A 27,586-nucleotide genomic window follows, 5' to 3' on the forward strand; every position below is an offset into this window, starting at 1 on the left:
TTTATTAGCCAATAGTCAGCCAATTCAGATTTTCCACAGTCAAATTTCCAGCTTTTTATTTAGGAAAAAGCTTTAAGAGATCACATTGTTGAGTTTCAAGTCAAAACAACCAATACAATTATGCTCACTCATCTCACAACGACCATATACATTTTTGATTCTGTACATGTCTAGCTTGGAGTTCTTGAAGACGTTTTGATAGGAACCCTCAAAGAAATACCATCTCAAAAGATGTTAAAACAGCAATAGGATTTATCAGAAAGACGCCTCCACAATATTTACTGTTCACAGTCTGAAATGACCCTACACAACCTCTGTTCAACATCCCTCAGATTTTACCCTCAGGCCGTACCAACAAGAATTTCCCGGTGGGGTCTGGGATGAACCACTTCTCCCACCGGTCCAGGTGGACACAAGGGTAGTCCCAGAGCTTGAAGCGGCCGTTCCAGTGCAGCAGGTGGGCCCCCTGGAGGAAGGTCTCAGAGTAGCGGGCGTCTGGGCTCCAGCCTATAGGAAAAGAGAACAGAATACACAGTAAATCAGCCTCTAGAAGTAGCTCTATCCTACATTATGACACCCAGGCCTGTGTACCAGAGCCATATATCTATACGTGGCTCTGCTGTGCTATGTATGAGGTGTGGTGATGTCATCAAGGTGAGGCGATCTCACCCAGGTGTCGGACGTGCCACAGAGGATTGATGATTGTGTATTCGTCATGGAACACGATCAGCATCGGAGGAGTCGACACGCCCCCTGCCATGGCACTGCTGTATATGTTTTCCCTAGGGAAGGAGGGCATCAAAGTAGAATATTTATATTTAATTTCCCTTATAATATTGAAATGAAACAGAAATAATAAGCTTTCATAGTAATATCTGCTATTATTTATTATTGTTATAGACAGCAGGGTTCATTTCTTCTGGATTCACCTGGTCTTAGGTCAGTTTGGTGGTTATGTGGAAAGATATGATCACAGGTCAAACATACTTCTCTACTCACTTTAAGTTCTCCTGCAACCATTTCTCCAGCTGTTTGGTGATCTTCTGTTTCTTCCACTCTCCAATGTCGGCCACAAACACCCCAGGGTTGAAGGAACAGTCGCTGGGGTTGATCCCCAGGTCTCTCACTTCCTGTTTCCTGTAGTTCAGGAAGCCCATGTACGTTGTCTGGGAGACAGGGTCATTAGGGAAGGAATTTGATTTGGATTCAGAATAGGAGACTAACTAATAGTTTACTCAGCATTGAGATTAATGAGACAGCTTGTCGGGTTGTTATTTCAGAAGATAATTAGAGAGTATCTTCTAGGCTAGGTGTAGGATAAACTCAAGTTCAATATATTGTCCTTTTACCAGGATTGATTGTAAAAGAGGTACCTCTGATCTTATTTTGGCAAGAAATGCCCTCTTGTGGTAAAAAAAGAAATTACACTGACCTGCATGCCCATGCTGCGCACCATCTCGTGGGTGGAAGGCAGGTCAGTCTGTGGCGAAGGCAGCAGCATGGCCTTTCTCCAGCTTGGTATGGTACAAGTCCTTGATGTCACCTGTCGTTACTGAATGTAAATACTGAAAATGCAGACACCAATTCATGTCAACTACAGCTCAAGACAAAACTGGACTGTATGGCACAAAGATAAGGACACATTTCTGTACCTTGCACAATGACATCGTCGTCTAAGTAGATCACCCTCTTGTGGCTGGAGCGGCAAGTAAAAGCGCACAAGGTTCAGCTGCAAAACAATCCAAGCAGGGACTTTAGGGACAGTGACTGTGGTTAGGTTAAAATTACTTCCTATGTGAGTGTATGTGTGTACTCACTGGGTGCAGCAGATCTGGTCGGGAGGAGTCTGGTTTCACCTTCCCTTTCAGAACCATGGGGTTGAACTCCAGAATCTTACAGCTTGGTCTTCTCTATGTACTGTCTATGAAAACACACATGAACATAATGACAGTTCAACTCACTCCATTTTAAAGTAATTTCTCAGTTGTCCTTTGAGGCCTTTATTGAAACAATTCAGATAATCAATTCATTAAAACATCCTGGGTTGGTACTAGGAACTGAAATTGCTACACATCAAGCAGTGACAATGGAAGGGGGAGGGATTAGTGTGAAACACCTTGTCAGCTTGATGGAATCACGAAGAGTGACAATGTAGAAGAACACGCTGGCATCTGTGTTGCTGTAGATGCTGTTGATGGTTGCCATGGCACCGCCCATTCGTTCCTCCGCAGCACAGATGACCACTGGGATGTCATCCTCTCCCTCCGCAGCCTTCTCCACAAGACCTTTTGACGCACGCTCTGGGTCCTTCCTGGTTTCTGTGAGGGAAGTACAACCAGTTTGGGCTTGGTCAAGTTTGACCTAGATAGTTTGTGTGTATGCATTGATACGTAGGCTACGTGTGCCTTTTAAATTATGTAGTTCTGTCCTTGAGCTGTTCTTGTCTAATGATGTTCTGTATTATGTCATTCTGTATTATGTTTCATGTTTTGTGTGGAACCCCAGGAAGAGTAGCTGCTCCTTTTAACAGCTAATGGGGATCCTAATAAAATACCAAAAGTAGTCACATCTATTTTTAAAAGCTATTACAACTATTTCAATTGCTAAGTCATTTGCCCACTAAAAGCTATCCCATAAGAGGCAAAGGAAATGCTTATTTTTAAATCAACAAGCATTCATAGCCTCATGCCAACTGCTGTTCTTGGCAGGTTCTAGTGCTGCCAAGTCCTAGTTCCCTTCTCTTGCTGTGGCCTGCACCTGGCTCTCAGGTCAGCATGTCTTTAGAGTGGGACCTGTTAAAGAAGCTGGAGGGAATTACCTGTGCGTTTGAGTTTGGGCCGAGACGGGCCTCTGAACAGCTTACTGTGCAGGAGTAGACACACTATGAGAACCAGCATCATGAGCAGGATATGGTTTACTGTGACACAGCAGAGAGAGAGAGGGAGAGAAAGGGACCATTCAATAAAGTCAGATGCAAGGGAACTGAAGCAGAAGTCCTTCCAAACTGGATCAGTTCAACTTAAGCACAGTTTCCACTATAATGCTGTCACCTCTTATCCAATCATGGCAGATCACATATTGCTGAGATACTCAAACAAACGACTCATCCTCTAGGTGGCACGACTAATTCTACCTAATAAAATAGTTATACCTGCCCTTCTCTTCCTATCCACACACCTCAACCATGTGTCAGCTGTAGTCAACCTGAGTGGCATCAATCTTGTGCTGACACATTCACCCCTGGATGACCTAAACTGTCTGCCTCAACAATAACAAATAAATAGTCATTAAAATATTGCTTCACTTCTGGAAAATTTTAAAAGCCAGGCTACCAGCTGTACTCTGTGCCAAAAATCATGTGTTGTTTGAGTAAAGGCATCTGTTCACTTTCTAAGTAAAGTATAGACTGTAGAAAATAAGGGTGTAGAACAAGGCACAACTGTTGTGTGTAACGGCTGTCGTGAGAGAGAGTAGACCAAGGCGCAGCGGAGTTAGTGTTCATCATGATTTTAATTTAATTTAATAAAGAACACTACACAAAACGAGAAAACTGACAGCCAAACAGTCCTGTCAGGTGCAAAACACTCAACAGAAACAATGACCCACAAAACCCAAAGGAAAAACATGCTCCTTATGTGTGACTCCAAATCAGCAACAACGAACTTCAGCTGTGCCTGATTGGGAGCCACACCCGGCCCAAAACAAAGAAATACAAAAAACCTAGAAAACGAACATAGAACGCCCACCCAATGTAACACCCTGGCCTAACCAAAATAAAGAACAAAAAAACCCTCTCTATGGCCAGGGCGTTACATTGTGAAAACTAATTAAATACCCTTTAAATGGTTGCATCATGTATTGAATGTGAAGAACAGATGACTTAGATGATGAAATGGGACTATTTTACAGGCTCGCTTTCCTGGTTACCTCATCAGTGTTGAGGAACATTTGGGATTGGCAACACACACACAGAGAGAGAGAGTCTCAAACATAATTTATGGAGGTGTTGGAAGCGTTCCATCTCAGCTGAGGCAAAGTATACTCCAGAGGAATCTGGGGGGGGGTTGTGCTTTACCATCTCCGCTACAGCCACCACGTTTACAAGAGTATTTACATGCAACAATGTTTTATTACTCATTTAATATATATGAAACGGTAATGATGTCAAAACTAGTATATGCAAGGGTAATTACAGGGGCAATCCTGTGGTCACTCACTTTTCCTCAAAAGAGCCATTGTTCATGTTTCTTCCAGCCACATCTGAAAAGACAGAGAGAACCCAGAGAGCAGTGAGATTCAAAGGCAGACAGACACTAAGACAAATAGACAAAGAGTAAGCGAGGGAGGGAGTGCCATTTTCCTTGGCATTGGTGCACAGCTGAGGATCCAGAAGGGTGTCTTCACAGACATAAATCCTTCCCCAAGGTGCTCCCGAACAAGATCTGGCAGTCCTCTCAGATAGACACAGTCCTCCCCACTGCAGTTAAATACAGGAAAACCCCTCTGACAAACATACCTCCAAATCAACACTAATAGTTTAATATTGGGTTTCACATGAGCCTGAGTTGTTTACCAGTACCCCTCAGGGTACCTCGCCTATCCACAGGAGGCACTTAGGAAGAGTCATAAGAACATAGGCCTAATGATTGGCTGCAGATGATGAGGCAAGACGGAGTACTTCGGCAGAGTGAAATGTGATTGGGGGTACAGCTAACAAAAACAAATGTTGAGACCAACTGGTTTATAATATTAAATCATTTAGTGGGTGCTTATATTGTCCTATTTCACACATGTAAAAGTGTTTATTATACACGTGTGAATTGGAGATGTGTTTTTTTGCATATCCCAACTCCCCCTGAGACACCCTTAAAGAGTGGGGTCACGGCCAGGGTCACTATTGTCCATCGCCCCTGGAGCAATTAGGGTTAAGTGCCTTACTCAACAGCACATGGACCAATTTCTCACCTTGTCAGCTCAGAGATTTAAACTAGCAACCTTTCGTTTACTAGCTCTGGCTCAATGCTCTAATCGCTAGGCTACCTGCACCCTAGTCTGTTTCCACTGAAACATTTGCTGATGGAAATAAAGATCCTGCAACATTAGCATGTTTATGCTATGAGGATCACGTACCCTACACGGTATGATTGTCCACACACCGCATCTGCAGAACTGAACACACATGAGAATTGCATGTCATGACTTTTGTAACTGGTCACTCTCTATATTACTTTATCAGTATGGTAAATGTATACTGTAACCCAAGGTGTTGGCTAATACAGTTATATCTAATGTAGTATGCAGTACATATTGCACTGTTTCTCTCTGTGATATACATGGCACACTAAGGGCCTGGTGAATCAGCACGCATGTGGATCTGGTTTTGAAAAGACTCTTGGTGCTTCCTTCCTAGTGACATTTTTCAGTAAGCTTAAGTCTGTCTCTCCCTAGAGGCTCTTTCTATCCCTCTATTTCTTATGCTTAAATTCTAGCTCTCTCTCACCCACTGTCTCTTTTGGATGTAATGTGTAAGTAAACAGTAGAGAGATGTAAACTACTCTATAAACAATCAATAAAAGTGATATGACAAGTTGTGTTGTTTTTGGTGTTGGATAAACTAACAACTAGTTCAGCTGTGAGATCATCATACTGTACTCTTCTGCCCATTTTCAGAGAAAATACTGCCAATCCACTGACGTCAGATGGCAATAATAATATCTGTATTAGTTCAGACTTTTCACACATGCTGCAGACAGATTCTCTGGGCAAGTTCTCCTCCGTAGAAAGCATCACTATCCAAGACTGAGCCAGTATAAACGACTTGGTAATGTTTTTTAGTGGTTGTAAAATATCCATTAGGTGAAGCGTTTTGCGCCCTTGTCCAATTTCCTCTCTTATACAACATTAACATAAAAAGGGTTGTGTTCATTTGTTTTTTAAGGGGTTTCAGACTCTTTTCAGTGTTCTCTACACACATTTTAATGCTCTTTGGGACAACTTTCTCTAAATTAATCCAAACTAATCTCAATAATAATGAAATGTACAGAGATGGATAGTCATAGATATGGCTTAACCAGGAGTTTACAAGATTAAGTTGTTTTTAATAGCCTACTGTATGTGAGATTTAAAACATATAGAAGAACTAGGGAATCCTCATTAAATAAATATTTTACTATCTATTCTGGTAGATGAAATGCACAGTTTCTTCACAAATGTGAACCGTCATTCAGGGTGTCAAAGAAGTCAGTGCCAACTGTTATTTTACACTCAGCCTCTGCTACCACCACATAAAGAAAACCATACAACCATAGTCTGGCTTCATAACCACACAGGCTACCTCAACTATGATAATGGAACATCAAGTTGGCTCCTAAGTAGTCTAGTTGCTGCCATGTTGCACACCTTTTACATGGAAAGCGTATGTTTTTTTTCTTCATTATGGGCAACTACTTAGGGGATATCCAAACCAGGAAATACAGTAGCATTACATTAGTTTATGTAACAATTGCACAAATGAAATTAAAAATATATATCAGATGAACCTGTAGCAATCTTCTCAATGCATCACACATAGATTATGATAATGACAAAAAAAACATGTATGAATATTACCTTCTTAAAAAGGGGTGTGTCTCCTTTTCCAGCTTTAGAGCAATGCAAGCTATGGACAACAACGCACACAATCAAAGCAAAACTCTAAATTCAACAATGTGTCATAAAATAAATTAACTTACCGGGAAAAGGTGCCACAATTATTCTCAACGCTTAACTATCCACCGGTCTCTGCGCATGGTCTTGAATTAATGCTACAAAGAGAAGCTCCTTCACACACTCAACTTTACTTTTTTTTTTCTTCTACAGGAAGTTCTTTCCAGATGTTTCTAATCTTGTTCACCCATGGAAAGCTCCGCGGGTGCCACATGCCTTCTTGTAGATAATTCTTGAGATTGCGTTACACTCTACAATAGCAACTGTGCTTACTAAATTATTTCTCATAGGATGCATGTATAGCTTACCTTTACATGTTTTAGCCTATTGTAAAAAGAAAAGTAGATCTATAGGCCTACAATTGAATAACTTTACTATATAGGCCTACATAATTTGTGGCAACTACCATTGCAAGCAGAAGTTATTATTTACAAAGTCTAAATCAACCTATGCATTTTCATTCAATAGAAGTTATTTTGAGAGTAATGAATATCAAAAACTACAAGCCCCACTGCACAGTTCTGCTACAGGCTACTGGACGATCAGAGTGTATTACCGAATTTCTTGCAGGAACATACTGCAAGCTATTTTAGCCCATAGCCTATGGTAGAACAGTGTTGTGCATTGCTTTAACGCATTATTGTCAGGATTAAGTTCACATTTCCTGTCTTTTGAGTTTTTACGGTAAAAAGTAGAGTAGAACTCAATTGAAATGTGTAGGCGTTTGGTTGACCAACAATTTAACCTACTTGTCACCATTTAACCTACTTGTCACCCTAGCTTCTGATCAGATACATCATCAAGCTATTTTAGCAGTTTAAACGGTGTCAAATAGTTAATTTTATTTCATTATATGTTCAATGGATGATGAGAACGCATTGAAATATTTAATCAAGCTTACCCAGGATGGCGAATTGTGCACACTTAAAAAAGAACTTGGTGGCAACATTGTTGCACATTTTGTCAACAAAAAACATTTCGGGAAATCGGGTGATACATTGTTGCATTATGCCGCGCGTCATGGCCACTTGGACATTGTGCAATTTTTAGTAAAAGAGATTGGGATGGACATAGAGCTTTACAATACCGACTACAAAAGAGCTCTGCATGAAGCTGCGTCCATGGGACAGCGGGAGTGTTTGAGCTATCTGCTCACTGAAGGAGCCAAAGTAGACTGCTTAAAAAAGGCTGATTGGTGAGACACACATTAACACGCAAGCCATGTGCAAACATTAAGACAACGTTATTCTATATATATTTTATTACATTTTCAAGTGTATTTTAGGAAAAGATGTATTGAAAAACACATTTGTTTCTCCGCTTTTTATCCCCTTCGATAGCTCAGTTGGTAGAGCGGAGGACTGTAGAGGCTAAATGCTGAAATCCTTAGGTCGCTGGTTCAAATCCGGCTCGAAGGAAAATATTTTCTTTGGCCCATGTCATATCAATTCGAAGTTTTTTCGCCATGTGCATAAATGCTTACTCGCTAACTCTCCTCAACAATGCATTTAAATATCAATCAAGAATCAAATGCCAAGTCCAAAAATAATAATAAAGTAATAAAACTCGTTGTGAGATGTACGCAATAGAATAAATAGTATGATTTAAAAAATAATATATGTCCAATTATGATGACTGTTATATAAGTAGTAAAGTGAGAAGTAACTTGGTATAGCAGCTTAAAAATATATAGTAATAATAACTAGCAACAGCAGTGGTGACCCTGTGTGCGTGTGTGTCATGTATACCAAATAACAAATGAGTTGTTCTAAGATTCAATTAAAGTTCTGGTTTCAATTGATCATATAGGTACTGATTTATTGAATGACCAGAGTCAAATTCATTAGAGAGCAAATGGAAGCAATCGGCTGAAACGGGGAAGGACAACCAGAATTTGTCAAATAAGAGAGGCTTGTTTTTTTCAGTTGCTAAACGTTTTGCTACCTTGTGCACTAACGAATAGGATCATGCTTTTTCTGAGCACGTGTATCTCCCTTCGATAGCTCAGTTGGTAGAGCGGAGGACTGTAGAGGTTGACTGCTGAGATCCTTAGGTCGCTGGTTCAAATCCGGCTCGAAGGAAATTTTTTAATAGGTCCATGTAATATCACTGTGCCTGCATTGTGTACCATTATCAACACACTACTATGAATATAACAAATCATTAAATACTACACAAAATTGGGGTGGGAGGGTGAGTAAAAAAAATTATATATTGATTGTATTGCCTTTGTGACCCAATAAAAACAATTGTTCACCAAAAAAATTACCTCACAAAATGCAACATACGTGAATTGAGATATGTGCAATTCTGGTCCACCATCGTGACCCACCTCTACTTTCAGGACCCCTCTGATGATGGCCTGCACCCGGAGGAACCTGGGTGTGATCCAGGAACTGCTGTCCCACGAGGCCGATCCCACGCTGAAGAACAAGGACGGCTGGAACTCCTTCCACATCGCCTGCAGGGAGGGAGACCCAGCGGTCATACAGCACCTCCTACTGGCCAACCCGGAAGTCTGGAGGACAGAGAGCAAGACGCTGAGGACTCCTCTGCACACTGCAGGTAATCACAGAGCTAACAAATCAGACATGTCACAGGTCTGGACATATTCACAGGTATTTTGAACAATATGCATAAAATATATTTTTTCTGGTTCATTACCCCTTCTCTGTCTATTCTCTGTTCCTACAGCGATGCACGGCTGTGAAGAAGTGGTCAGCATCTTGGTACAGAGGTGTGTTTGTCTATGTTTGTGTGTGTGTGAGAGGCGGTATGAATTAGGATATGTCTCAGAGGATTTACATACTTGTGAGAAGGCATGTTAGAGTGTCAGTGTTGAGGCTCTGTGTGTTAATGTGATTATGTGTAATTGTGTGTGGGTGTAGCGCTAACTGACCCTCACTTCTCTGTTTACAGGTGTGGTTATGTTCCGGATGGCAGGGACAGCTGTGGGGTCACTCCCTTTATGGATGCAGTGAGGAACGGACACATATCTGTGGCCAAACTACTGCTGGAGAAGCACCAGGTACACTGGAGACTCTGAAGGAAAATAACATTTCCATCTATCAAAACATATCTGAGATAACTGAAATTTGCACCAAAAAATCAACTTGTCTGTATCTCACTTAAATTCCACCATAGTCCCCTTGGGAAAATGAATCCACCTCAGCCACTCCAGTAGCCCTGCACATTGAATAAGATACTGACCTGTATATACTTGTATTCTCGTGTGTCACACAGGCCTCTCCGACTGCAGCAGACATCCTGGGGGCCCAGCCGGTGCACCATGTTGCTGTCACAGCCCAGGAGGAGGCGCTAGAGTTCCTAGTGAGGGACCTCGGAGTGGACGTGAACCAGACAGCCACTGACATGCAGCTCACTTCCCTGCACTACGCTGCCAAGGTTTGCTCTATTCTGTAAACGTCTATTATCAGGCCTATCCTTTACATAAAGGCAAATTGTGTGCATAATATTATATCATGCCTGATATTTTATATTTTCAGGAGGGCCACACAAGCACAATCAAAACACTCCTCACATTAGGAGCAGACCTTCACGTCAGGGACAAAAAGGGAAGAACAGGTACTGTAGAGAAATGGTTCCCAAACTGTGGGGCGAGGGGTTGGCAGGGGGGGCACTGGTTCCCCCCCTCAAAAGTATATTATTACATTTTTTTTAAATGAACTCAATCCGGCTTTAAACTGAAAGTTTTAATAGTAGAATGCACAAGATGTAATTTCAAAATTGGGTAGTGCATCATCAGTTCCTCTTGTCATGTTAGTCTTCGCATACCTTAGAGCTATTTATAACTTGTCAAAATGTCCAAATCAACTAGCCCATGTCAGCTAAAGTTTTTAAAATTTATTTATCACATGAATACATATTAAACATGGGAAAATGTATAGAATTGCAAGAAAATTTGCTTTAAGACTGCAAAGTTTCTTTGCACCCCATGACAAAATGTGTAGAATTGCACAAAATAAGCTTTAAACCTGCAACATTCTCTCCACCAACAAGAGTGGTGTGAACAGTTTGTATCATGAACAGTGCTTGTGCAGGGGTGGCGCGGGATGTTTCCCAATGCTGGAAGAGTGAAAAAGTTTGGGAACCCCCGTGTAGAGGCTGAATGCTGTATAATTATACATTATGATAATTGCACTTTACTTGTAGCAATATACTTTAATCAAAACAACTGATTGGAGGCCAAATCTGTATTTGTGCAACAAGAAAAACTGGAAATGTAAGTTTACATAATACAGGGAACAGGATGTGTTCTAATTACATAACTTCTGTCTTGCGTATGCAAGTAGTTCTGGCACTAGACCCAATTCTCAAACCACTCTATTTAAAAAAAAAAAATTGTACTTTCTACTTAACTAGGCAAGTCAGTTAAGAACAAATTCTTATTTCAATGACGGCCTAGGAACAGTGGATTAACTGCCTTGTACAGGGGTAGAAAGACAGATTTTTACCTTATCAGCTTGGGGATTTGATCTTGCAACCTTTTGGTTATTAGTCCAACGCTCCAGCCTCATATAGTCACAAGTACAGTTGATCTTGAATGCAGGTCATTGAATCCTGCCCTTGGGCACCCTGTGTTAGGGGTCATCACAGGTCCAAAAAGTTGGACCCGTTCCAAAATGGATCTGGGGCTTTCCCACCCGACCTGATATGCATAAAGTAATTTTCAAAAAACCTGTTCAGATCAGAGAGTAGAAAGAGAGAAAGAAACCTCAGACTGGGCATTGCCAGCTCCATCAATAAAAGAGTGATATTGGCGAAATGATCCACATTTAGGCCCTATGTGTCCTTAAAAACTGCCTATTACAAATTACAAAAAAACTATTTGTTGTGTTTCGATGGGTAGCATATTCAAAACTTCATAGCCTATTGTTTCAATGGTTTTTACTGTCCTCAAACATTAACTGTCCAACTCACCGTTTAACTGTTGGAGATTTGAGCGCTAAATGCATCAGGGCATTGCATGCATACAGGCCTAGACGTCCACTAGAAAAGCTTAGGCCCTAGAGAGAAAGATAGAGATATGCTGGCGCCATGTTCCCAACACCGACATGCATTTCTTTATACTTGTCAGAGGGAACTTAATTTGGCCAACAAAAAAACACTTGTTGCATATTTAAAGAACTGGTTTAAACCTTTACAAACGTTTTTAACAGACTAGGCCTATATTGTAGCAACTACCTATCAAATGACAGCAATAGGCTAGAGCTATTTATTTTAGAACAGGAATACTTTTAACCTATGTTAAACTAAACACGGAGTACAAAGTTAAAAAAGTCAGTTAACTTAATTTAGCCAACAAAAATGTCTCAACATAATGAAACAAAACACTTTTTGCATATTTAAAGAACTGGTTTAGATTCCTAAACAGGCCTACAAAAATAATAATGATATACAATAATAATAATAAATATGGAAAATTGCATCAAACCTGAATAGCGAGTTGCACTCAGTCCATTTGGCCATGCCAACTTTCTTCTCATCTTTGTCCACTACAATATTAAAACTTGTCCCTGAGGACATTCCCCTTGTCGCCTTCTTTTCATTATACTATTTCTCCTCTAACTTTCGTTTTACTTGAATGAAAAAGGCCTCCATCTTAGCAATCAACAGTAGCCTAGTTCAAGGCTCCTTTCACTCCTTTCGCGTGTGAGGTGAGCAGGGGTAACCAGTTTCCACTGGACAAAAGCTACAAGCTCATTCAGTTCTCATCGCCTCACACACATTAAATTAGCAGAGGACGGATCCACCCGAGACCCGTGGCAATTATATCAGACCCGACCCAGATCTGAGACAAAACTTTGGGTCCTGGGTTGGATCTCTGAATTTTGGGTCTGTTGGATCCGTGAAGACCTCTACCCTGTGTGTGCACTGTGCAGATCTCTGCGCCAGCAAGTATCTAACATTGATTAATTAATCTACTGCCTGTGTCTCTCTGTGCTTCCCCCAGCTCTTCATATGGCGTGTACAGGGCAGCATGCAGAAGCGGTCAGGACACTCCTACAGCTGGGGCTAGTAGACATGGTAGATGCCTCGGGCACCACTGCTCAACAGCTTGCCAAAAAAACAGACGTGCTCAGAGTGTTTGATTGTGATTTGACATAAACTACTGTCTGAATGGAGAATCAATAAATTATGGACATTAATGGTATTCTGGATGGCAGAATAATAACTTCATATAATTTCTTTCTGTGTGGATTTTGTTGATGAGGATGAAACAATACAGTGCCTTCAGAAAGTATTCACACTCTTTTACTTTTTCCACATTTTGTCGTGTTAAAACGTGGGATTAATAAAATAATTTTAAAAATGATATATCTTGAGTAGATAAGTAATCAACTCCCTGAGTCAATACATGTTAGAATCACATTTGTCAGCAATTACAGCTGTGAGTCTTTCTGGGTACATTTCTAAGAGCTTTGCACACCTGGATTGTACAGTATTTGCACATTATTCTTTTTTAAATTCTTTAAGCTCTTTCAAGTTGGTTGTTGACCATTGCTAGACAGCCATTTTCAAGTCTTGCCATAGTTTTCCAAGCCAATTTAAGTCAAAACTGTAACTAGGCCACTCAGGAACATTAAATGTTGTCTTGGTAAGCAACTCAAGTGTATATTTGGCCTTGTATTTTAGGTTATTATCCTGCTGAAAGGTGAATTTGTCTCCCAGTGTCTGTTGGAAAGCCGACTGAACCAGGTTTTCCTCTAGTATTTTTTCCTGTGCTAAGCTCTATTCTGTTTCTTTTTATCCTAAAAAAACTAGCATACCCATAACATGATGCAACCACCACCATGCTTGAAAATATGAAGAGTGGTAGTAAGTGATGTGTTGTGTTGGATTTGCCCCAAACATAACACTTGTATTCAGGACAAAAAGTGAATTGCTTTTGTTGTGGAAATTCTTTACAGGGACACTCGAATTCAATCTTAAATTAATCATTCTTTATTATCAGCATGCTGGAGAGGTTCCAACCAACTCAATGCACCAAGTACACATGCCGATCAGGAGCTCTACCCGGGGCAGTCCCGTTAGTTCTCTTATATACATACAAGTTATATTTGCATGATTTATCTTATTCATAATTCATTCATCATTAACGTTTGCTTCATTCATGTGACCAACCAATACTGGGTCATGCATGTGACAGACTAATACCTCACGAGGCTTCTTCTCTCGAAGCTGAGACCTTGAAACTGAGATATCCCTTGTTCAAAACAAGGGTCTGGGCGTACTGCCAAATTGCAGATACTGATAGTGAGGATTCATTCAATCACTTGCATGAACACAGAAATTGGTTATTAGAAAAGCACAAACATAAAATGTTCCATCCCACTTTGCCAAATTTTTTGCACATTCACTTTAGTGCCTCTTGCCCGCACCTCCAACAACACTTCTTTCAGCATCTGGTCCCCCATCCAGGGACTGACCAGAACTAAGCCTGGTTAACTTCAGAGGCAAGCCAGCAGCAGAATGCAGGGTGGTATGCTGCTGGCTCTTTGTAGGGACTGGGTGTATTGATACACCATCCACAGTTTAATTAATTACTTCATCATGCTCAAAGGGAAATTCAATGTCTGTTTTATTTTATTTTTCTCCTACCAATAGGTGTCCTTCTTTGCGAGTCATTGGAAAACATCCCTGGTCTTTGTGGTTGAATCTGTATTTGAAATTCACTGATTGACTGAGGGACAGAGATTAAGTAGTCATTCAAAAATCTTGTTAAACAATATTATTGCACACAGAGTGAGTCCTTGCAACTTATTATGTGACTTGTTAAGCACATTTTAACTCCTGAAATGATTTAGGCTTGCCATAACAAAGGGGTTGAATACTTATTGACTCAAGACATTTCAACTTTACATTTTTATTAATTAGTAAAATGTTTGGTAGTGTGTAGGCCAAAAAAAAAAATCTACATTTAATCCATTTTATATTCAGGCTGTAACACAACAAAATGTGGAAAAAGTAAAGGGGTGTGAATACTTTTTGAAGGCACTGCATGTGGCAGTTTGGAATATGAAGGATTCAAGAAAGGATTAGGAGAGTTTTTATGTTGTTATGATTGTGTGAGTTTGTCACCTGACCTACTGACTCACCAAAGCAAACAGAGGATGCAATGTGGACTGGATCCTGTCCATCCGGGAAAGACTTGCTAAGTGAACCAAGGTGATCTATGCATAGCAAACGCACACAGATATATATACACACACACGGGAGAAAACATACACACACCGAGCTATTGGCAATGTCACAAAGAGGACACCTCTGACAAAATAAATACTCAGCATAGGCAGTTGGTGGACTACGGTAGCTACAGGAGACTTTTACAAATTACAAGACGAATAAAAGCACGATTCTTACGAAAAATATATTTCGGGAAATGTCCATTGATAAGTACATAATCGATTCATTATCAATACCCAGAAATGTGAGAAATGTTCTCCGTTATTGACAGGCTCCTCCCCTACAGTGAAGCAGAATCTCTTGACGTTGAACCGCAGCCCCTTTCGTTTCCAGCTTTGCAGATCTCCATTTTCTTCGGGCCACTATTCAGGAAAAGAGGAGAAAATACTTGGGAAAATGAATGAAGAATACGACGTTATCGTGCTGGGTACCGGACTGACGGTGAGAATCATTTTTACCATGCCAGTTCGTTCCTTGAATAATCTAAGCGATGCTCAGAGGCAATATGTTCCTTCAATTGCCACTTTGTGTGCGAGCTTTGCTAACCCGCTAGCTAGCGTAGTTCAACTATCGTCTGGGCCTAATAAGCTAGCTAGCTACTGTCAGTGGTCACGTCTGTCAATGTTTGCATTCACAAATATTTTTCTCAATGAACTTAACTTTCGGTAGCTAGCTAGGTAACTACTAATACGTTTAACGTCATTTAAGGTGGTGCCTCAGTCTCATCTTCATGCATGCTGTTTATCAATCAAGTTGGAAAATCTAGCTGGCATTGGTAGCTAATTGGTTAGCATGATAGCTGGATAGCCATTGTAGCTAATGCCAGCTTTGTTTAGGCTAACGTGTCCCAGTTTGACAGTGTATTGTCCTTTTTTTAGTTTGAAAAAGTGTGCATATGCTCTCATGTTGAATGTGATACGAAGGTAGTGTAATTTTCGAATCGGATACTAATTTATGTAACGTTACTATCACCATGCGATTAAGCTTTATTCACGAGTGCCTGGACTTTTCAACAGGCGGTGGTTTTGGTTTGTTTTGTGGAGGAGATTCTCCCCGCGAGTATTAGTTTAGCTACTGTAGCTAACTTGTAACTAGTTTGCTAATCTAACTGATGTACCTATAGTACACTGTTAGTACACTGAACACAAATATAAACGCAACATTTTCAACGATTTTACTGAGTTACAGTTCATATAGGAAATAAATCAATTGAAATAAATTAATTAGGCCCTAATCTATGGATTTCATATGACCCAGAGTACAGATATGCATCTGTTGGTCTGGTTTGACCACCATTTGCATCATGCAACGTGGTTGATTGTGGCCAGTGGAATGTTGTCCTACTCCTCTTTAATAGCTGCACAAAGTGTTTGGATATTGGCGGGAACTGGAACACGTTGTCCTACACGTTGATCCAGAGCATCCCAAACATGCTCAATGGGTGAGATGTCTGGTGAGTATGCAGGCCATGGTAGAACTGGGACATTTTCAGCTTCCAGGAATTGTGTACAGATCCCTGCGAAATGTGTCTGCATTATGCTTAAACATGAGGTGATGGCGGTGGATGACTGGAACTAAAATGGGCCTCAGGATCTTGTCACAGTATCGCTGTGCACTCAAATTGCCATCAATAAAATTAAATTGTGTTCATTGTCCATAGTTTATGCCTGCCTACCATAACCCCACCACCATCGTGGGGCACTCTGTTCACAACGTTGACATCAGCAAACCACTCGCCCACACAACGCCATCTGCCATCTACAGTTGAAACCGGGATTCATCCATGAAGAGCAAACTTCTCCAGCGTGCCAGTGGCCATCGAATATGAGCAGTTGCCCGCTGAAGCCAGTGACGACGCCGAACTGCAGCCAGGTCAAGATGACGAGCACTCAGATGAGCTTCCCTGAGACGGTTTCTGACAGTTTGTGCAGAATTTTTTTTGGTTGTGCAAAACCCCAGTTTCATCAGCTGTCTGGGTGGCTGGTCTCAGACAATCCCGCAGGTGAAGAAGCCGGATGTGGAGGTCCTGGGCTGGCGTGGTGGCCGGTTGGATGTCCTGCCAAATTCTCTAAAACGGTGTTGGAGGTGGCTTATGGTAGAGAAATTATCCTGCAGCTGCCCTGGTGGACATTCCTGCAGTCCGCATGCCAATAGTACCCTCTCTCAGGACTTGAGACATCTGTGACATTGTGTTATGTGACAACTGCACATTTTAGAGTGGCCTTTTATTGTCCCCAGAACAAGGTGCACCTGTGTAATGATCATGCTGTTTAATCAGCTTCTTGATATGCCACACCTGTCAGGTGGATGGGTTATCTTGGCAAAGGAGAACTGCTCACTAAAAAGGATGTAAACAAATTTGTGCACAAAATTTGAGAAATAAGCTTTTTATGCATATGCAACATTTCTGGGATCTTTTATTTCAGCTCGTGAAACATGGGACTAACACTATCATGTTGCATATATATATATTTTTGTTCAGTATAAATAGCTAGCTAATTCAGTGTTTGTAAAATGATTGGGTAGTGAACAACAGACACACCTGCAATTTATGAACCTTACTCCACCAAACCCGAACGTAGCGAGCTAATGTTACATAGCTCAGGGTTTCCCAAACTCTGTCCTGCCCAAGCACTGCACAGCTCACTCAAGTTATCAAAGCGAAAACCAAAACGTTCACCCAGGGGGAGCCCAAGGACTGAGTTTTGGAAACCCTGATTTCGCTAGCTAGTTTCTCAAGTTGATTCTGCAGTACTAGTTCATTACTTTGTATCCACTAGCCAGCCAGCAAATTATATTTTTATCAAAGGATATTCTGTCACAGATATTAGTTCTCGTACATTTTGTAGCTAGCTCACAAGAACATGCATGGAATCATTGAGAGAACCAAAATGACCGATAGTATGTTGTTCCCACTGCTTTACTCAGCTGTAAAACACTTGGTTGAGGCATGACAGGAAAAACTTGATAGAATTTACTGTACTCTGAGGCCTCACTCAGATCTATTTACAGTTTCCTGTCTGTCTCGCATGTCTGACTCAGGTGGGGGAGTGTGTTGTTAAAAATAACAGTTCAGCAATAGATCACACACGAAGACAATCATACTGTTACATTGGGAAACAATCCATTGCCAAGGTTTGAAAGCAATACTTTCACTGATACAGGTCCAGCTAGTTCCTTTGCTGTCAGTCACACTGACTGTGACATTCCATGATTACATAACTTAGGAATTCCATATTCCATCCAGGAATTGTGTGAAATTGTTCAGAATCCTGTGCAGCCACGTTTTGTGTAGTCCACTCCAACAGGATGTGGCAGTCAGGAAGGCATTTTGGCTTGTCAGCAGTAGGGGTGGGCAGCCTGGTTGAGAGTGTTGGCTTTTGGGTTGGTGACTCCTGTGTTGTTTTAGACTGCAGATGGGTGTGGTTCGGTCGCGGAGGAACTGAGAGTACAGTGCAAGTTTAAGTTCTGCAAAAGCAAGACAGACCGTTGGCAGAACTCTGAGGCATCACGTATACCTAACTGGCGCCATATACTATGATACAGTGGTATGATACGAGAGATGGGCTTAGTTCCAACTGATGCAGGTCAACCCTAGCACTATCCAATTCTGTTTGGCATTTATTCAAGCATCTCCCTGCCCGCCACACACTCCACCCTGATTGTGGTCCATGTGGTTGAGAAAGACATGGTGGGGAAAGGAGAACTTGCTGTTCTGGGATATGCTTTTATTGTATGTATCCTCCTCCCTCTGCAGCTGGGGCCTAGCAAACATCTACCTCTATTCTCCAGCATCTGGGACTTGGCTGGGGGGGGATGGTGGTGTCCTTGTCCGTCTGTCCCCATACTTAAAGGATGGGGGCGGCAGGTAGCCTAGTGGTTAGAGTGTTGGGCCAGTAACCAAAAGGTTGCTAGATCGAATCCCCGAGCTGACAAGGTAAAAATCTGTCGTTCTGCCCCTGAACAAGGCAGTTAACCCACTGTTCCAAGGCCATCATTGTAAATATGAATTTGTTCTTAACTGACTTGCTTACTGTAATTTCCGGACTATTAAGCACACCTGAATATAAGTCGCACCCACTGAATATTTTTTTTATTTTGAACATAAATAAGCCGCACATGTCTATAAGCCGCAGGTGCCTACCGGTACATTGAAACAAATTAACTTTACACAGGCTTTAACGAAACATGGCTTGTAACAAAAATAAATAGGCTTTAACGAAACACGGCTTGTAACAAAAAATAAAAAATTTGCAGTAAGCTTTAGTTGTCTTTTTGCACTGAGTCAATTCCTCACGCTGCTGTTTCCAACATCTTATCATCGACTCATTAAGACCAAGCTCCCGGGCAGCAGCTCTATTTCCTTTTACAACAGACAGATCAATCGCCTTCAACTTGAAAGCTGCATCATATGCATTTCTCCGTGTCTTTGCCATGATGAGGGTGACAAAATGACTACCGTAATCAGAATGCTGGGAAGTTTGAGAGCGCTCGATTTAATCTAAACAGTAAACAAAAAAGTTGTTTGACCCGTTCGGCAATTTCATTGGTCTAATGAAAGCTTCATGCCGCCAAAAAACTGAGGACGTCACAGAATGTGTTTTTTGGAGAGAAAAAAAATGAAAGCGGGAAAAATCCATATATTAGCCACGTCATTGTTTAAGCCGCGAGGTTCAAAGTGTGGGTAAAAAGTTGCGGCTTATAGTCCGGAATTTACGGTATTTAAATAAAGGTTAAATAAAACAAATTGAGGCCCAGGAGGGCGTGGTCATCAATATTATGGCCCCTCTTTTACACCATCACTTGATACTGTTGGTTGTCATGTGATGCCATTATTGTGATGTCATTCATATGATGTCATTTGAGAGTCCTGGCCAAGCTAAACTTTTTCCTGATAGAAGGATAGAGGGCTGCAGTAGTAGATGAAACATGGAGGCGTTAGATTTAGGTAATAACTTTGGGTGTCATTCAATTAGAGCTAGAGAAGAAGATGAGTTGATGGTTCTAGTACTGTGTGTGGATCCTGAGAGTGTGCAATGACATTACAGATGCAGTCCAGATATTGGATCCCAACCTTTTGGAGTCACACATGAAGGAGTTGTGGGGAAATGTCAGCCAGGGTGGCACTGGCACACAGTCACTCTTGTTCCCAGCGTGACTCACACTGTGGCCTTTTGAACTTCAGAGAGCCGCCCAACACTTTACCGTCTTCAGAGTGGGCCTCAGTCAGTCACTCGTCATAAAAATCCACCTGCTTGTTATAGGGCTGCTATGTTAAAGATTAAACTGTGAAATCCCCCCCCATCCATTTACTGCCATATTCTTCTGGAAGTTACAGCACCAAAAGAAAATATCTTTTGTCACACACCAGATAGTGAAATGTTGTTTAACAAGGTCAACCATAGTAGAACGGCGCCCCCGGATCAAATTGGGCTTAACTGCCTTGACAACCTTGACACGTCGACAGGTTTCTCACCTTGACGGCTCGGGTATTCAAACCAGCAACCTTTTTCCTGATTGGCCCAACACTCTAACCACTTGGCTACCTGCCACCCTCCATGTATATTTAATGGATTTACAAAACCGTGATGAGAAACAAGGACAATTTTACGCCACACAACCAAATTGAACATGTCTCCAGCTTTCCTCTGATTGTCTTCCTAAATGAATAGGGAAATATGAACAGCTTGCCTTCCCACATGGTGGAGTTTAGACATTTGCTGAGGTATTTTTCTCTAATCCGAAATCCTCAAGACACGTTTGGACTTTCAGTTGCACCTTTTATGGTGCCCCTTTCCCACAAAATAAATACATCTAATAATTGGTACTAAAATGGTAAATTGGTCATTATGGATGGAACATCAAAGGCATTACCTGCACCTTTTTCTAAGATGCCTTTTATGAAACAGACATTCCTCATGTGCTTGTGGTAGACTACCAGTCAGTGAGATGAGCACATGCTTCCACTGCGGATGTGCAGCACAGGCAGTCCTGCATCTCTTTAATCTCATGTTGAGTGACATCAATGCTTCTCTCTGAGAGTGGACATTGATTTTGTTTCCCTGAGAGACCTGACCGGTCAGTGCTTTTTTTAGCTCAGTAAAAGTCCCTGTTTTGTCTAACGTTAAGGCCCATGGTCAGAAAATGCAGTGGTGAGGAAATGATACTGTTCTTAAACTTGCCCAGCCCCAGACAGAGGGGTTGGCTAGGGCTAGCATGGGGCAGGCAAGTGGGTCAGGGACCCTGTATCCCCATGATGATGGGAACAGCAGAGGCAGGGTGCTGTTTTTGTACACCGGAGCTCTGTCCTAAGTTGCCCTGATCTGAATGGGGTTGACTCTAGGGAGATGGAAACTGAAACAATAGCAGAGTCACTTCCTGTGACACAATGCATTGTGTCAGACCTGGCAGCAGTGCATACCAGGAGTGTGGAATCATGATGCTGTGGTGTCCTGTTTGTCGTATTATTAGTCATTGTCAACACAGTGTAGCCTATAAAATGTCTCTCCCACAAACACAATCTGTCACCTCTTTTGCCCCCATTATATTAAATCTGAGTCATTCCACGGTCTTATCTAGGGTGATTTGTTACAGTAAGATCAAATATTGCGGATTCAATATGTAGGCAGAAGCTACTGGATGAGGTAAACATCTGTCAGCACAGTGTTCTGAATCAGGCCGCATTTCAGTTGAACTTTTTTTCTGAATAATGTCCACGGAATCACATGACGCAGAGTGTATTGCTGCTTCTACAAACCAGCTGCCGTGATCTTAAGGTCTTTTGAAAGACGGTGGGAATTCGAGTCAGTCACGCGCGCACCTTTTCCTCTGGCCGGCCGGCAGTACTGTACCAGGCAGCCCGTGATTCTTGACTAACTTTGGAGAAACTATTGCCTTGACAGAGAAACTCTAATCGCAGCCTAGCACTGCAAAGGGAGAAACAGAAAGCTGCTGATCGGCAGCTTGCTTGTCCTATCTAGCCTAAATTCCGTCTTTTAAATGGAGCGTGAGTTGAATTGGACGCTCAAACCTACTCCCCTCTCTGCATAGCTCTCCTCTTCAGTGGCCGTTGCTAAAACCCTTTATTTTGTGGTGACGCTGTCACTACAGACTAACTCTACTCTAGAATGCCAGAGAATGTTGAATAGAGTTCTGTGTTGTAGATTCTGGAATCTCCTTCTCTACTGTTAACCAAAATGGAGATCATACTGAATTAACTCTGTGACTCTGGTCCCACCCACACACCCCCCCCCCCTCTCCTCCACTGCCCTCTTATCAAAAGTGGCGAACACACACACCAGAACTGAGGCCATCTTCAGTCACAGCCTTAGCTGGTCATGGTAGTTAGGCTACATAAGTCTACTCTCCCAGAGGATTCATCAGTAGATTTAATGTTTGTCTGTTGTGTCATATCAATCCTATTTTTATGAAATTCCTGCTTATTAGGCTAAATGATTGCTTACACTATATAATCAGTGTTAATCCATCTTAAGTACACACATGGCTAGCAGAGGGGAAGCATGAGTAGACCACTAGCATAAGCTATCATTATAGAGACCCTGCCAGCTGGACTGGTCCACTGTCGCCGGCCACACAGTCAGTTATCAGATTGGAGCATGAAAAGACGGGGCTAAACCAGACAGGGACTACATTCATTACTTTGACTACATCTGCGACAAAGTCTCAAATGTTTCCTTGTCTAGTTGAATCTGGGCTGTGTGAAATGTGAAGCTTTTAGTGCATTTTCTGCCGTAACAAGACCGTGACTGTCTGTGCGTCTGCCATTATGAAACACAATCCTATCTGGAGAAGAACAAAACTGATACCAGCAATATTCATACAACAATACAATCTCAAACATGAAAATCAATATCTAGGATTCAATTATCATTCCAAATGTTTGACTTGTGCGATATTGGCAACTATCCAGGTTTAAGTGATTTGTGTGATGCTCAACCCCCTCTCCTTCCTGTCTCTCGTCCAATAGGAATGCATCCTGTCAGGGATCATGTCAGTGAAGGGGAAGAAGGTCTTGCACATGGACCGGAACTCCTACTACGGGGCAGAGAGTGCCTCCATCACTCCCCTGGAGGATGTAAGTCAACCTCTGACCTTTACTGCTTGACCTCTGAGGCGCTGACCCCTAAGACCAACCTCAACAGGCCACACAAGACACAAACTAAGACTGCACCATTCTCTTACACAAGATAACAGGCAGGATGCCTACTCACCCATTTCCCAGAAATGTTTGTAACCGTATGAATCTGAATGATGAGGCATGAGGAAGAGAACAAGGAACTAGTCATACTAATCTGAATATCCTTAAAAATGGGTGACAGCACATGATCAATATAGTCAGTTGCTGCTTATATATGCACTCTGTTGTATTCCTCTTGGCTAAATTGCTGCTTCAACAAAATGGCAAATGATTCTCTCTTTTAGCTGTATAAACGCTTCAGTCTCCCAGGCGCCCCACCGGAGTCCATGGGAAAAGGCCGGGACTGGAATGTGGACCTCATCCCGAAGTTCCTCATGGCCAACGGTAAACACTAATCACCACTTTTTATTATGTATTATATTAACTAGGGCCAGGAGTTTTCCTGACCATGTCACCAGACAAGGAAAAACTCTGGACCTTAGATATAACACTTCATCCTTGGTCTCAGGGGAAAAGAAGGGATGAATACCAAAAATGTGATTCTGGAATATTCGGTAGTTGGGTCATGGCCATATTTGATAGTGCGACTGATCTCGTTGCCTAGCAATGATTGGATGTGGTTGACGGGATGAGGCAACAGAGAACTTTCAATTGGAAGATTAATAAAGCTGTATATGTAAAAGTGATTTTGAATTGATTGAACTTTATTCTCATAACCTGTCTGGGAAAGGTAACACTGATTTGTCTGTCTCACCTGTGCAGGTCAGTTGGTCCGCATGCTGCTGATCACACAGGTGACGCGCTACCTGGACTTCAAGGTGATCGAAGGCAGCTTCGTCTACAAGAAGGGCAGCATCTACAAAGTGCCCTCCACCGAGACCGAGGCCCTGGCATCCAGTGAGTGGTACAGGGGGACTATGGGAAATAGAGGAGAGGTTGGGTTTTGTAGTTTTTATGTCTGATAAGCTCAGGTTGTCTCTGCATACAGTAAACTTTTAATCAAGTCTAATATCCATCCGGCTTACAGCAGTCTAAAACGGTGAATTGTTGACATGTCATACGTCAAAATGTCTTACTGTCATCACAGCTCCTTACAAATAACCTCTTCCTGGTTCTGTATTGTCTTGCTTTTCAGCTCTCAATCATGTAGATAATTAGCTACCCCTGAATAGCACAACTATCTCCCCTACAGGTCTGATGGGGCTGTTTGAGAAACGGCGCTTCAGGAAGTTCCTGGTTTTTGTGGCTAACTTCGATGAAAACGACCCCAAGACCATGGAGGGCGTGGACCCCAATAAGACGACGATGAGGGACGTGTTCAAGAAGTTTGATCTGGGCCAGGATGTCATCGACTTCACAGGACACTCCCTCGCCCTCTACCGGACAGACGAGTGAGTCACCTGCATCATCTTATTGGCTGAGCCAGAGATGGAAGGTGTTCGGCCATTTTGGGGTTAACTAAAAAGCATCAAGAGTTCCAGGTCGTCTTGTTTGCAGTTGCACTACGTTGATTATCAGATTTCAGGATATAGCTATATTCTGAGACTGTGAAAAAGGTGACCTGGAATGTCACCATTATGACACCTTTTAGATGACATGGCAGCCTCACAAGCACAGGGTGTCAAGGATAGTCATCATATTTTACAGTCTTTCAAGAAACTTGGTTATATATTCAAAGAAAGCACTATATTCATTCTTGTCTCTCCCCTCTCTCTCAGGTACCTGGACCTGCCTTGCATGGACTCGCTAAACAGGATCAAGCTCTACAGTGAGTCTCTGGCCAGATATGGCAAGAGTCCGTACCTCTACCCCCTCTACGGCCTGGGGGAGCTGCCCCAAGGGTTCGCCAGGTAAGGCTCAACTCTGACCTCTAACATATGTCATTTTCCGTCTAGCTACCTTTTTGTTTCATCCGTGTTTTGGCTTGTTGACTTTCACTATGCAAATAAAAGTTGGACTCATTTGAATCCAAATACAATGTTCAGCAGTATGCCCAATGATTACTTCTTATTTTGCTGTTGGACTGTTCGAATTTAGATGGGTCTTTTTCAAAGTGTGCTATTTCTTGAAAGTATACAATAGAATTCTGAACCGTGTGCTTCTAGTTAAAATTGACATTGTCAGAGAATTGAACATGCTTTACAGAATCTCTCCCTCTCATTCCCTGTCTCCTTCCTGTAGACTAAGTGCTATCTACGGAGGAACCTACATGCTGAACAAGCCCATTGAGGAGATCGTCATGGAGGATGGAAAAGTAGTGGGAGTCAAGTCTGAGGGAGAGGTAAAAATCTTATTTCTCCACGGCTTATATAGAGGCCATACTCTGAGGACTAGAGGAAGGCATGTGTAATCTTGGCGCTAATTCTTAACCCCCCCCCCCCCCCAGATCGCCCGCTGTAAGCAGCTGATCTGCGATCCCAGCTATCTAATGGACCGCACAACCAAGGTCGGTCAGGTGATCCGAGTCATTTGCATCATGAGCCACCCCATCAAGAACACCAGCGACGCCAACTCCTGCCAGATCATCATCCCTCAGAACCAGGTCAACAGGAAGCACGGTGAGCCCCGCTGCAGGAAGTGATGTCACCACGCAAGGCCCCTATGGAAACAACACATGAGATTTATAAATTGAACATGAGAGACCATCTTCACGCTCAACTACCCAAAAGTATTGAGTACTTAAGACTAAGATGATAACTAACAAACGTAGCGGGTGTAAAAGAAACGCCTGAGGGGGGTCCCCACATCCGGGTTTAAGGGACCCCGATGAGGGTGAGATGATGGTGAATCTTTAAAGGGTGGACCTAACCATATCACTGCCCCAAATCGCACCCAACTCGGACAAGGAGTGAAATATTGAATTTGCTAATATTTTTTTTCTCCCCCAGATATCTACGTGTGCATGATCTCCTATACTCATAATGTGGCAGCACAGGGGAAGTATGTGGCCATCGTCAGCACCACAGTGGAGACGGACAACCCTGAGATGGAGGTCAAACCAGCCATGGACCTGCTGGAGCCTGTCGAGCAGAAGTACGAGCCTCATCACTAAACTGTTGATGGTGGATGTCTCCCACTAGTCTTTACTACGGTCATGTTGACTTTGTCATTTCTCTCTGCAGGTTTGTGAGCATCAGTGACCAGTACGCACCAACTGACATGGGTGCTGAAAGCCAGGTGGGTCCATTACTTCTGTTTGGTTCTGCTTACCCCAGTCAAGTCCAGTGACCTTGTGTTAACAAAAATACAACTATTGCTTGTCTTGTTTGCCTGTGTTTAACCATCTCTTGTTTTCTTTTTGTTGGCGTAGATCTTCATGTCCCGTACCTACGATGCTACCACCCACTTCGAGACCACCTGCGACGACATCAAGGACATCTACAAGCGGATGACGGGAACCGAATTTGACTTTGCCGAGATGGAGCGCAAGAAGAACGACATCTTCGGCGACGCAGCTGACCAGTAGAGAAATGAGCGAGTCTGCAACACTCGTGAATATCAGATATTTGCCACCGACAACTGAAATCATAAAAAAATAAGGAAAACCATCCAAAAATATAGATAAATGGGCTGGCTGACGATCCAAGTATATGTTTTGCCCTTTATGGAAGTTCACCCTATATATGAAGTTACAATATAGCATCGCTGGAAAAGGGGGCCAGGTGGGAGTTATGCATTTTATAATCACATTCAGACAGTTGTTGCACTGAACATTGGTATACATACGCCCTACGTTCTTTTTCATAATGTAACTGATCATTTTCTCTCCTGGATGAGGGCGTTTAGTCCAAATATGTCAAATCAATTGATCAATCAAAAGAAAACAGTACCACGGTGTGGGAGGGTCAAATCTATTTTGTTCAAATACTAATAATAAATAATGCAACCATGTAAAAGCATAAGTGTTTTGGGGAAGTGAATCATGAAATGTGATCAGATCAGTAGTATTTTTCTTGTCAGGTGTTTTTGTTGTTGTGAGGGAGGTAAGTAAGTGAGTGGCTTGGCTTGTTCCAGTTATAATGAAGCACTATTCCTAACAAGCTGTAACCAAAAAAAGGTTTGGCCAGCAAAGCTTCATTTGACCACCAAAACCATGTGAGAGAGAGGAAGCTTTTAATTGTTTCCTGTTACCAGCTAATATAAATACTCCCATCGATTGTGATTGGGGGGGGGCCTTGTTTTTTTGTTTTCATTTATCAGCTCCCTTGTCCTAGCGGCTCATCTCCAGGCCAGCCTCTAGTAGCCAGCCCTGGGCAAGGCATCTTACTGTACCTAGGCCAAGCCACTGAACGAGCAAGTGTAGTCAAACTACCTGGACCTGTTTGCAGCAGCTTGAGTAACCATAATGTAATAGAATACTGTTATTTCCTTTACTATTAAAAATGAGCAGACCCAAGCAGACTGAAGCAGGTTGGGGATTTGTGGTGAGGTTGACTAATTGCTTTAAAAGGACCAAATGTCTACTTTGGCAGTATTGATATGACAAGGGCCCTGTTTAAATGTCATCAATGTAAA

The 27,586-nt window shown here is 42.2% G+C and overlaps 2 protein-coding genes, 1 long non-coding RNA gene, 2 other non-coding genes and 1 pseudogene across 5 annotated transcripts; 4 read left to right on the forward strand and 2 right to left on the reverse strand.

The window, feature by feature from the left end:
- Nucleotides 1–35: 35 nt before the first annotated feature.
- LOC115179973 (glycosyltransferase 8 domain-containing protein 2-like) lies at nucleotides 36–9,121 on the reverse strand (annotated as a pseudogene).
- LOC115179974 (ankyrin repeat domain-containing protein 16-like) lies at nucleotides 7,147–13,033 on the forward strand. The gene is given in 8 exon segments (XM_029741797.1): nucleotides 7,147–7,669; nucleotides 7,672–7,900; nucleotides 9,050–9,270; nucleotides 9,400–9,442; nucleotides 9,625–9,733; nucleotides 9,949–10,110; nucleotides 10,212–10,290; nucleotides 12,680–13,033. Coding segments are annotated over 8 exon segments (1,056 nt in total). The 5' UTR covers nucleotides 7,147–7,611; the 3' UTR covers nucleotides 12,835–13,033.
- Nucleotides 8,036–8,123, forward strand: trnay-gua (transfer RNA tyrosine (anticodon GUA)). The gene is given in 2 exon segments: nucleotides 8,036–8,072; nucleotides 8,088–8,123. It is a non-coding gene; the product is annotated as a tRNA-Tyr (tRNA).
- Nucleotides 8,699–8,786, forward strand: trnay-gua (transfer RNA tyrosine (anticodon GUA)). The gene is given in 2 exon segments: nucleotides 8,699–8,735; nucleotides 8,751–8,786. It is a non-coding gene; the product is annotated as a tRNA-Tyr (tRNA).
- On the reverse strand, nucleotides 11,187–12,697 carry LOC115179975 (uncharacterized). The gene is made up of 3 exons (XR_003873017.1): nucleotides 12,161–12,697; nucleotides 11,647–11,732; nucleotides 11,187–11,404 (listed from the first exon to the last, which is right to left on the reverse strand). It is a non-coding gene; the product is annotated as an uncharacterized LOC115179975 (long non-coding RNA).
- Nucleotides 13,034–15,198: 2,165 nt separating the features above from the next.
- LOC115180360 (rab GDP dissociation inhibitor beta) lies at nucleotides 15,199–27,580 on the forward strand. The gene is made up of 11 exons (XM_029742406.1): nucleotides 15,199–15,354; nucleotides 22,901–23,008; nucleotides 23,356–23,455; nucleotides 23,834–23,968; nucleotides 24,264–24,462; nucleotides 24,790–24,921; nucleotides 25,253–25,352; nucleotides 25,458–25,629; nucleotides 25,960–26,104; nucleotides 26,194–26,248; nucleotides 26,382–27,580. The coding sequence occupies exons 1-11, from the start codon at nucleotides 15,310–15,312 to the stop codon at nucleotides 26,535–26,537; spliced, it is 1,347 nt and encodes a 448-aa protein (XP_029598266.1). The 5' UTR covers nucleotides 15,199–15,309; the 3' UTR covers nucleotides 26,538–27,580.
- Nucleotides 27,581–27,586: the final 6 nt, after the last annotated feature.

The sequence above is a fragment of the Salmo trutta genome, chromosome 40, assembly GCF_901001165.1.
Source record: "Salmo trutta chromosome 40, fSalTru1.1, whole genome shotgun sequence".
In the NCBI taxonomy this organism is placed as follows: domain Eukaryota; kingdom Metazoa; phylum Chordata; class Actinopteri; order Salmoniformes; family Salmonidae; genus Salmo; species Salmo trutta.

Excerpts from the sequence above, each read along its gene's own strand:
- LOC115180360 (XM_029742406.1), top strand. The coding sequence starts at position 15,310 with ATGAATGAAGAATACGACGTTATCGTGCTGGGTACCGGACTGACG. Across the intron at positions 15,355-22,900 it reads TGCTGGGTACCGGACTGACG|GAATGCATCCTGTCAGGGAT; the intron begins GTGAGAATCATT and ends CTCGTCCAATAG. Across the intron at positions 24,922-25,252 it reads CTGCCCCAAGGGTTCGCCAG|ACTAAGTGCTATCTACGGAG; the intron begins GTAAGGCTCAAC and ends TCCTTCCTGTAG.